Below are 11,221 nucleotides of genomic sequence, written 5' to 3' on the forward strand. Positions count from 1 at the left end.
GCTTCTGTCTTTCTAGCTAATGTTCAAAAATCTTTAGAATGTCTTTTGGCAGAAATTTAGAGCTTACCTTATTGTTGTAAAGTGACCTTGCATGGGGAGTCCATGTGTTTTCTTTTTGTTACACCTTTCTCCATTATTCTGCAGCCTCCTTAACCACCTCCATGTCTGGATTTGGAAAAGACCCATGGGAGAGGTTTCCTCAAGATGTCTTTTCTTGGGACACACTGGGGAGAGACTGCAAATTTCTGGAGTGATGAGAATTCATAAAAAACATAATACTCACAGGCATCCTTTAACTCATCTGTAACTCAAGTAAGTAGCCCTACCCATGAGAATTCACTGTTTTTTTTTCTGCTCCTCAGAAATCAATTTTGAAAGCAATCATTTCAATTGAATAAAATGGGTTAACGAATACAGAAATTTTCAACACAATACTAATCCAACTGTGTAAAGTTGAAAAATACAGTATGTAACATTTCAACCAATTCATCTAAACAGCAAGCCAGTCATGAGGAATGAGAAACACCAGAAGTTCAAGAACTGAGGAGAACATCCAACAGGAGAAAAATTGTTTACAAACTGAAACTGCTTCTGCCTGAAAGGTTTTTATTTTATTTATTTGGCAATAAACTAATTTTATCCCATACAAAAAATAATTTAAACTTTTGGACGTGCTCGAAAGTGCGTGGATCAGGTTTACACAAGTGGAAATTCAAAAATGGCCAAAGGGGTGGCAATGTAAAGCCTCAAGTTTTATAGTTGCACGGGAAATGTTGGACAATGAAGATTCTTATGAAATGGATGTGGTTAATAATGGAGACAGTGAAATAGCTTCGGTAAATGTTTGTGGTCTAACTAGAGATAATTTAGATATTTTATATAATTGTTTGGCAAGCCTTTTCAGTTTACAGGTAGACCTTATAACTGTAACTGGGTTTTTAATTTAGTATTGGATACAGTAAAGGATCATAACAAAATTTCAAAACAGAAAATTCTTCCTAAGAGTTGGACTGTTCCCACACAAGCATGTGAGAATTTACTCTTGTTGATACATGGATACAATTAAATTAAATTAAAACTAAACTAAGTTTATGTCAGGCTCCCTTTGCTTGCCTGCCATAAAGCACTGCTAACACATGTCAGCTTTGCAGGTTCGCAAACAGACAGAATGCTTCAGCACATTCCTTCTTGAGCTGTTACAGCCAAGGACGAGCCACTGCTGATAAGACACATGGATTCTAAATCACTCTAACGAACTAACGAGCTGGATGGGGGGAATTCAGGAGTGAGAAAGAGCTTGTTTGTAAGACAGGGAGGAGGGATGAGATTAGGGGGAATGCTTTGGTGCCAAAACCTTATTCAGAACTTTGCAGCTGTTCTGTGTTAATCAGATTTTAATAAAGAATTCTGTAAGCTTCCTAATGGACTCTCTGGATAATTTCTAAAGTTAAGATCTTGGTACTGGGACTGTCACAGTTTAACTAAACTAAATATACACTGCATTTGACATACGTTCACATTTGGACTATTGTTAATTTCTCAATCCATGATTAATCTACCTGAAAGTGTTACATTGACACAGTCATGGTTCAGTAATAATGTCACTGGCTTTAGACAAGATAATTCCAGTTAGATGGAGGTGATATTTTGATGTATCACTGATAGATAGATGTCTTTTAGTTTATCAGCCACAATCACTACAACATGCTGATATGTGTATTTTTTTTTTCCTAAACAGAGGATTGGCACATATGAGGATTGTCTCTCGAGTGTAAAAAACATTCATACAAGGTAAGACAGTTGTTTATGCCTTTTTTGGGAAAATGAAGGCATTACATTGTAGAAAGTTAGAAAATGATGTCAAGGAAGTTTTGAATGTTTATGCTAGAAAGCATACTTTGGAATCATATCATGCCTTTAAAACTGGAGCTAGACCAACTGTAAGCTTTGAATATGGAATTTTCATTAAAGTTTATTAACCAGATATATTGGAAACAGGAGAAAATCTTTCCAAATTGTTGGTTTCTTGTTTGAAACAATATGACCTAATACACATAATAAGAGATTCAAAGGGGAGAATACATGGGATCTATTACATAATTAATTCCCAATTTATACTGCTTTATTCAGGTTTATATTCTGTTAATGCCAATACAGAAATATCATTTGAGGAGGCAGATGGCCTTTTAAATGGAATTAATCTTCCTAAAATTTCTCATGCACATTCAGGGAGTTAGCATGACGTTTCACATTGCAAGAGGTATTTGATACTACTGGTGCAGTGAAATCTGTAAATGCCTCCAAGCCAGATGGGATTCCCCACTGAGTGGTTTAAAAAAATAAGAGAATCTGATTTCTAAGCTGTTAGATACACATGAGTCTTTTGGAAAATGGATTTTATACATATCTTGTTAGAAACCTTATATTGTTTTACAAGTGGGGAAAACCTTTTTTTTAAAAAAAACCTTGATGGACCACTTCATCAGTTAATATTAATTATACTTTAAAAATTCTGAAAGGCTACAAAAGGAATATAATTACAAAAAAATGTTGAATGGCAATATATAGTTAGAGCATTTTTGTTATGTTCTCTATTTGGTCTGGATGCTTTAGTAGCCTCCTAACATTCAGTAGTTTTACATGCATTTAAGATTATTATAGAAGCAAAACCAACATTTCATTATGTATCTGCCACACAATAGCACACATGCTAGATTACATAAATTATGAATAGGGGATCCTATATTACCAAACCAAGGTCCCAGGTTTTTAAAAAAATGTTAAGTATGTTAATTATGATTTAAGAAATAGGTTAACCCAACAAAAATATTTTGATTCCCCAATTAATGTTTTCAAGTTTGGCTATTGTCCTCTCTACACTGGCGATGTGCAATCAGATGGATGTACATTAGTCCATGTGCTTTGGCCATGCCCATGGCTAGTTCTCTTTGGTTAGACATTGTTAATGTGGTGGACCAGGCTCTTGGAAAGAAGTTAAAGCTTAAAGATGTAAACGTGCTATTAAATTATATCCCACAAATCTGGAGTTTGTCCATTTATGAAGAGCTTTGGGTTTATTGTGCTTGGACTGTAACAAGAAAAGGTGGCCTTGTTCTCCTGGAACGATATGTGTGTTAAGCCTGGCTTAACAAAATTTTTGAACTCTCAGCCTTTGCACTGACTTTATACTGACAGAAAGAAGACAGAAGACACGATTATTCCATATAGTTGAGATTTAATTTTCTAAAAAAATATATGAGTAATAAAAATGTAACTACTTTTTAAAGTTGTAGGATATTTCTTCTATTTCTTTTTTCTCTTCTTTATTCTGAATTTATTCTTTTCTCTTTTAATTTCTTTTCAATTTTTTCCTATCTCCATTAGTATATATTATTTGGTTGTGTATTGAATCTCTTTGAACATAAGTTCTGCATCTTTCTTTTTCTTATGGGTAGTTTTTAAGAAGCCCAATAAAAGGCGTGATATTAAAAAAAAAAAAAAAAAACAGGAGATGGAGACATACCCCTCTCCTGCTGGAGTTCTCCTACAACTGGAAGTACCGGAGGCTGCCCCCAGTCCCCAGCCCCCAGCCCAGTTGTAACGCTGAGTCTTTAAGATCAGTACCTCTTTATAGACCTGCCTTCCATGAATGTTTCTAATCGCTTGTAAAGTAATCCAAGCTGGAGGCCGTCCCCCTCGCATTCCGCAGGATAATTACCTGCTGTCTGAATAAGGGCTTTCTCCTCTACTTCTACGTTTCCATCGGCTGCCATTGTACTACTGTTTTGAGAAAGGGAGAGAAACTTTCCTCCGCTTTCTTCAGGCCAGGCACGATTTTCTACACGTCAAGTTATGTCACCTTTCTTTCTAAGCTAAAGAATCCTAATTCTTTTAAACTCGCTAAAGCAAAGTATTGAACCCTCTAACCATTTTGGCTGATTTCCTCTGCACTTTTCCCAACTCGCATTATACCCCGTTTTCAAAGCAGCAGCACCCAGCCACCTCACTCCGAATGGCAGCGGGTGCCAGATGCCGCTGCCCTCCTTTGGTTGCTTTTCCACCTTCGTTTCCGCGGGAGGCAGATTTGCCTGCTGGGCCTGATCCACTACTGTAATCGAGAGAAAGAGAGAGACTCCGTGAGCCAGCACCTTCTGCTGGTCAGAAGGCCCTGCTGCGGAACTTCCCGGCTATTCAAGCAGCCGCGGTGACGGCGTCCGTGTGACCTCTGTGGCCCCAAGCGGCTGGCCAAAGGCGGCGGCAGCCCGTGCCTTTCTCTTCCTGAGTGTCGCCAGTGGGGCCAGGGTCTCCAGCCGTGATGAAAGAAGCAGCACTTCTGAATCGCCTTGGTTGCGCTTCCCATCTCGGGAGCCAACCGAGAAGTTTTGAGATGAGCGGGTTGGTGAGGTGGAGAACGAAACACGGAGGGCCGAGCGCGCTCTCGAACCCGCGGTGCAGCCTTGAGCAGGACCGTCTGGGCTGCTTTCTGGGCGGCGAGATGAACCACTCGCGGTCGGAAGGCCTCTCTTCGGACAGTGGTCCGTCCCCCCCTCGCCCCCCAAAAGTGAAAGCACGATGAAAAGTGGCTTGAAGAACGACCCTCGACAAGGCAGTAACCAATCCACGCCGGCTTTTTGTCAGATGGCTCCGCCTCTTTGCCCTCCCAATCCCCTTCCCGATTTGCATAAAAAATGCCCGCAGGATCTTGGGCGCCGAGAGTGGCGGGCTGCGCATCCGTCGGTGGGCACTGCGCGAGAAGCGGGAGCGCTTCGGGGAAGCTGCATGTAGCCGGCGGGAGGGTGAGGATCGCGCTCCCCACCGCTCTCTCTGCCTTGGTTCGCCGCCCTTTCCCGACAGCTTCTGGATTCCCAAACGGGCCCCTCTCAAAGCGTGTGCGCGCTTCCGCTCAGCGCCCCTCGGCAAGATGCGCCCTCGCAAACTTCTCCTGTGCCTGCTTTTCCTCTCCGCGCCTTGCCTCGGCCTAGTCCGGGGGCTCTTTCTCTTCGGGGAGCCCGAGTTTTCCTACAAGAGGTCTAACTGCAAGCCCATCCCCGCCTCCCTGCTGCTGTGCCGCGGGATCGAGTACCCCAATATGAGGCTGCCCAACCTGCTGGGCCACGAGACCATGCAGGAGGTGCTGGAGCAGGCAGGCGCCTGGATCCCGCTGGTGCAGAAGCAGTGTCACCCGGACACGCGCAAGTTCCTGTGCTCCCTCTTTGCCCCCGTCTGCATCGTCGATCTGGACGAGACTATTGAGCCCTGCCATTCGCTTTGTGAACAGGTGAAGAACAGCTGCGCCCCGGTTATGTCCGCCTTCGGCTTCCCTTGGCCTGACATGCTGGACTGCAGCCGCTTTCCCCTGGACAACGACCTGTGCATCCCCCTGGCTAGCAACGACCACGTCCTCCCGACTCCTAAAGAAGGTAAGAGCCGCCGGTGGGGCTTACACGGGCGAGCCTGTGCAGGTTTAGCAGCGGGGCCATCGCGCCAGCCTCTCTTGGAAGTACAGCCGGACTCGTCTGGTCAGGAAGACAAGTCAGGAAGGTCAGGAAGACAAGACTACAGCTTTAGGCTCTACTTTGTAATATATTTCCTGAACACCAAAGCAGAATTAAGGTATAGGATAGATTCCTCTGTTAAGACCAAACAGAGAGGAAGATTGAGTCTGGTGCAATCGGTCTTTTGTATGTTGAATTAGAGGCTCCTCTACATTCAGTGGGTTTCTTTTCAAGTAAATGATTGTTTTGGGCACATTTTGGGGCAATTATTTTGGGAGCATTTACTTGGGCAGAAAATGTATGTACTTCCAGGACATGACCAGGATTGCAGTCTTAGGCTGCCACCCTAAGCATCTCAGTGGAATGCACAGGACGAATAAGCTTGCTGAGAACATTTGTTTGCAATGCTGTTTGAAAGGGAAAAAATGAAGTATCGACATTCTATATACCAGATTTCTTTTTATCATAAATACATTTGGAGGAATAAGATGAACATTATATATAATGAAACTTTATATATAATGGAAATTCCTTTTTAAGAACTATCTCTCAAATTTTCACACAGCAAACAAGTACCACAGCACTAGAACATGATTTGGGAGACGCCCTTTAATGATATAAACCTATCCAGTTCAGAGTTTGCTGTCTTAGATTTGGAAAGTTCAGTGCAATCTCAGGACTCTTTACACAGGATAAAGCTAGGCGGGATTCAGTAAGACGGTGTGTACTTCTAGATATATGTGTATAAGATTGTCCTGTCATCCTATCAGTGTAACATTGCAGGCTGTTCCTATTTATTTTATTTATAAGGTTTTTTTATTTTGTATTCAGACAAAGTGATCCCCTAGGATGGTAGCTTTAGATCTTATGAACTTAGGGGCAGGTTAAACAGTGCAAATCTTTGCACATTTACTCAGAAATAACCTTTAATGTGGTCAAATGAGACTTACTTAAAATCAGTATGTACTATATAGACTGGTAGCTTTAAACTGCACTGCTACATAGATCTGGGATTAAGTCCAAGTGAACTGGTAGCGCTTCCTTCTGAGTTTCTACTTCTAAGGTTGCATTGTGACTCGGAAAAGTGCTTGTACTTTTTAACTGTTGGAACATATTGACTATTGTAATTATGGAACTATTGTTCTGTAACTGTTCTCTTAGGAAAAAGACAACATTCATCTGTAGAGTAAGTCATTTCTCAAGTCAACTGGCCTGTGAGGTTTTCTGCGGGTACTGTTTAAAAAAATGGGAATAAGAAGTAACAGGAGATGCTGATGGAGAGAATGCTAAGAAAGAGGGAATGAAGGGGAAGGGCCTGATAAAATATTGATAAAAGAAGCAATACATTCGCATTCCTGATTTCTCATTTTTAAAAAGTAAGAGCTTTCAGCTAGCATCAGTTGAGTGTTTGAAAATGTGGCTTTAATTAACTTGGGGGTGGGGAAGATGACATTCTCCCAAGTTTTTTAAATAATGGACCTGGAGAAAGGAGATTTCCTGAGGCAAACTCATCAGTAAATGCATTTTATGCACTTTTTCACTGTTCCGTGTTCTTTCCTCAAGTTGGCTGAGTCTCCCCAAGCCCTTCCAATTTCTTCTCTCTGGAGAACCTGGTGTATGCGGTGTTAGGGGAGAGTACTTTAATCCCGCTCAAAATCCTTATCCATCTTCTTTTTCAGTATTCCACTCAGAGTTCCCATTGAACTTGTTATGCTATTGATTTAGTATGACTAGTTTTTCTTTAGCTGTTTTTAAATGACCAATGGGATTCATTAGGTGTCTCAAGCTCAAAGTGCTATAGAATCCGCCCTTCAGGCTGTCATGAAATAGAGGTCAAGAATAAGGAAGCCTGTGGCAGCCATAGCTGTGTATTAAAGCACCTCCTTTCTTTCCAAGTGGCCCCCACTTTTTCTTTTGAAACCCCACTGAAGGTTCTTTTTAAAATCTATTTCTTGTAGTGCCAAAAGTTTGTGATGCCTGCAAAAGCAAGAATGAAGATGACAATGAAATTGTAGAAAACCTTTGCAAAAATGACTTTGGTAAGTATAAGAAAGATACTGTGATTAAAAAGCAGGGTCTTTTTTTCTGATTGCAATGATCATTGATTTTGTAAGAAATGCAGCTGTGCTCAGTTTTAAAAGGCAAGTGGGTTCAAGCTTTTTATTCAAGAAGGGATCCTAATTCACATAATTATAGAATGATGATTAGATTTCTATTTAGTCTATCTGACTAGAAGGTTGTTTAGAACTGCTCTTTGAAATAAACATGTTACATGCTCTGGCCTTTCTAAGGTTGTTCTTTTAGCAGTCAAGCTATCTAGCATCATAATGATCCATCTTTTCAATACAACATTGTCCAATGTGGCCTCATCTCCTTTCCATGTAGAAAGAAATGGGATTCTAAAACCTTCTTAGGTGTAAGCCAAAACTGTTCCTGATGATGCCTGCATGTGTATCAGTTGTACCTTGTCCCATGGCTGACAACAGAAACTGGTTTAGTTCTCAATAGGTTTAACAGTGGTTTTAATTGCGGTACCTCCATATGCATAATCCAATTCTGGATTTCACATTTGGTCACCTTAGGGAGTAATAGCATCCAGGAATTAGCAGGCTGTGTACAGTCATATATATTTTTTATTATTCTCTGTAACTGGCATGTCAGGTATTACAAAGTTGCAGAAATATAAATAATATGAATGAGACTCATCCTTGAAATTTCTGATTCTTTGCTGCATTTTTGCTCTAATGTGGTAGAACTGCAAAGCATGTGAAATGGAGCCCAATGGTGGAATAAGCTGGAGGCCTTGGTTTCATTCTGTTTCGCTTCTGCCCATCCTGCAGAGGAAGGGGACTGATGAGAGGCCTCATCTTCTGTCCTGCTGTGAATCTGAAAACAGGTTTTATCCTGTCCAGTCCCCATTTCTTATGCAGCCGGGAGGGATTACTCCTGGGACAGAGTAAGATAGAAATTTCTTCTGGCTTTTCCAGGGCATAAGACAACAGCAACGATATGGGATGAAAACTGAAAAATGCTTTGATTTTTAAGTTGGTGTTACATATTAAATATACAACATTCTTACATTAATCTACCACAAGTCCTCAACAGCTTTGGCAAAGCTTTTGCATTCCACAGTGGTAGAGAAAGGGCATCTTTTATTAAAAGAGATGAATATTTCTCTTGAAAATCTGATATTCCAGGAACTAATGTATATCTGATGTGGAGAAAGCAGATAAGAGAATTACTTTACCAGAGGTAAGACAAATAATGTATTGTTTCTGGATAAGAAGTAATTGGAAAATCCTCCTGAATAAGACAGATAAAATGTGATAAAATAACTGGTGTAAATTTATTGTTATAAATACATATTGTAATTTTATCATATTCTAACTGCAGCAGTTATTTTATTACAGTTTTATTACAAATTTACAGGGATTAATGACCTTATCAGAAAAGAATGGCATAGAGAGTGAGTTATTATTCATGTAACTAGTGTTAAGTTTTCATTTGACTATCTCCACCATGTTATAAGCATGATGTTATTTCCCTCTCTTTTCATTTATGGCACCAAATCAAATGCAGCTATAAAACCCGATTATTTTTTGCTCATTCTTTTTCTGTGCAATAGATGAAATACACTGATTAACCAAAGACTCTCATAAATTAAATCAAACTATTTTCAGAAAAAATGGAGATTGCTTTTTCTGTGAAGAGATGGCTATTTCTCCTTTCCCCTCCCAGCGTTGTGAGGAAGCATATGCCACTCTTAAATATTTAACATACAAAAACAGGTTTCTTCAGTATTTGCAATTACCAAAATCTAGAGGGAAAGGCTCATTTAGAAAAGACTTTTTTTTCTTTGAAAGTGAAGGAAATACCCCCAAAGATTTATTCAGTCCGAAATTGCTTGCATGCCCTTGGTGGCTTTAGAAATGGAGCCACCTGCTGTCTGTTCAGTCGCAACCAGACGATTTAATTAGCAAGAGAAGACCTCCCTGCCTGGGTTCTCTTTATGTTCCCGAATGGGTAAAAATCTCTCCTCTTCCTCCTTTTTCACCCTGCCCCCCACCCCTGTTCTGCTCCCCATTGTCCTATTAGCTCTAAAGATAAAAGTGAAGGAGATCGCCTACATCAATGGGGACACCAAGATCACTCCGGAAACAAAGAGCAAAACCATCTACAAGCTTAACGGAGTGACGGAGAGGGATCTGAAGAAGACCGTGCTCTGGCTGAAGGGTGGCCTGCAGTGTACCTGTGATGAGATGAACGATATCAATGCACCGTATTTGGTGATGGGACAGAGGTTGGCCGGGGAGCTGGTTATCACCTCTGTCAAGCGATGGCAGAAAGGCCAGCGAGCCTTTAAGAGGTTCTCGCGCAGCATCCGCAAGCTGCAGTGCTAGTGGCTAGTGGCCCTTTCCAGCCACGTTTCCTGTGGTTACCATGCCTGAAGATATTTCACATCTTCCTGCTGCAGCCATAATTGCGCGGCAGCATGAAAGGGCCTCTTCTTTTAGGAAGAAAAGACTCCCCCTTCTAATGTTGTACATATAATAAACTATAATGACCCAAATCATGATTTTTCTTAGGTATAATTGTTTTTAAAATGTGCTGTTTAGAGCTGTGCAAAATGTAACTTGGACCTTCTTTAATTATTCATATTGGATGTCCATTTCGAGTGGTATGTTCTGCCTGGCTAACGTTTCTGCATAGGCTGGGCGTCCATTTGGGCCCTGGAGAGAACTTGTTAGGTTTAGTTTTGTTCAAGTAAAAAAAAAAACCACCACAATGTGGGAGATAACAATGTCCAAGTAGGAGTTATTTTTATAGTTTGCATTTAAAAGACAAACTTAATTTAAAACACTTTACTCTTATAGACATTATGATTCAAAGATGGGCAAAAAGAGGCCAAGAATGTCATGAGAGCTGCTTTCCGCAAATCCTCCACAGTTATCCATGCTTAAGGCTTCTAATGTCCCTGTGCTTAGAGTGCACTCATGCACACTCCTTGTGGGGAAGTGCCACTGCACATTATGGACTAGCTTCTGTCAACATGCAGTGAGTTGTACTGGAAGCTTGCTATAGGCTGCTGCCGTTACAATGTCTTGTTTTGCCTTTAAATATTAGGCTTAATTTTATCTAATCAGGAATGTGCCATCTAGTTTTATTCATTATAGACAAATAATCTGTGCGCATGTGCTACTTGTGCAAGAACTGCATCAATAAAGGCATATTAATCATCTGCACACAGTATTTTATACAAAGCTGTAGTACTAATTGTTTTAAATTGACCTAATACGCCTTTGAAGTGCTCTGTTTAGTGCTTCACAAATTAAAGCTTTCTTCAGCCTAACTGTAATGTAACTAGTAGTTATTTGAAAAAAGAGTTGTAAAATATTACTTTAACAAACCTTGTAAATATTCCAGATAAACGTCATATTCTTGTACATAAACTTTACATCACAGTTTACGCTTTGTCGTGTTTTTGTCTTCAGGTTTTGTGAAAAGAGCTCTTATATCCATTGGATCCATTTTTATTTTATCCATTTTTTTAGTCTATGTAATAAAAAATACTTGAGAAATTCACTGCCTCTTGGGTTAATTAGTTTCACTGTTGCACTATTTTTTAGTGCAACAGTATTTATTGTATATTCAACTGAAATCTTGTTGCACATTCAACTGAAATCTTGGGTCCTCTTAGAAAATCAGAACTATTAAGTATATTATAT

General features: G+C 40.2%; 1 protein-coding gene across 1 annotated transcript; it reads left to right on the forward strand.

The window, feature by feature from the left end:
* Positions 1 to 4,728: 4,728 nt before the first annotated feature.
* Positions 4,729 to 11,009, forward strand: SFRP2 (secreted frizzled related protein 2). The gene is made up of 3 exons (XM_063310385.1): positions 4,729 to 5,420; positions 7,454 to 7,534; positions 9,591 to 11,009. Exons 1-3 carry the CDS (start codon positions 4,922 to 4,924, stop codon positions 9,893 to 9,895), a joined length of 885 nt encoding a protein of 294 aa, XP_063166455.1. The 5' UTR covers positions 4,729 to 4,921; the 3' UTR covers positions 9,896 to 11,009.
* The last annotated feature ends 212 nt before the right edge of the window (positions 11,010 to 11,221 follow it).

This window comes from Candoia aspera, chromosome 8 (assembly GCF_035149785.1).
Source record: "Candoia aspera isolate rCanAsp1 chromosome 8, rCanAsp1.hap2, whole genome shotgun sequence".
Lineage (NCBI taxonomy): Eukaryota > Metazoa > Chordata > Lepidosauria > Squamata > Boidae > Candoia > Candoia aspera.

Bases quoted from the DNA above. Each gene is read 5' to 3' on its own strand.
- SFRP2 (XM_063310385.1), top strand. From the start codon at position 4,922: ATGCGCCCTCGCAAACTTCTCCTGTGCCTGCTTTTCCTCTCCGCGCCT. The intron at 5,421-7,453 runs GTAAGAGCCGCC...TATTTCTTGTAG, and splicing joins CCTCCCGACTCCTAAAGAAG to TGCCAAAAGTTTGTGATGCC. The intron at 7,535-9,590 runs GTAAGTATAAGA...TTGTCCTATTAG, and splicing joins CCTTTGCAAAAATGACTTTG to CTCTAAAGATAAAAGTGAAG.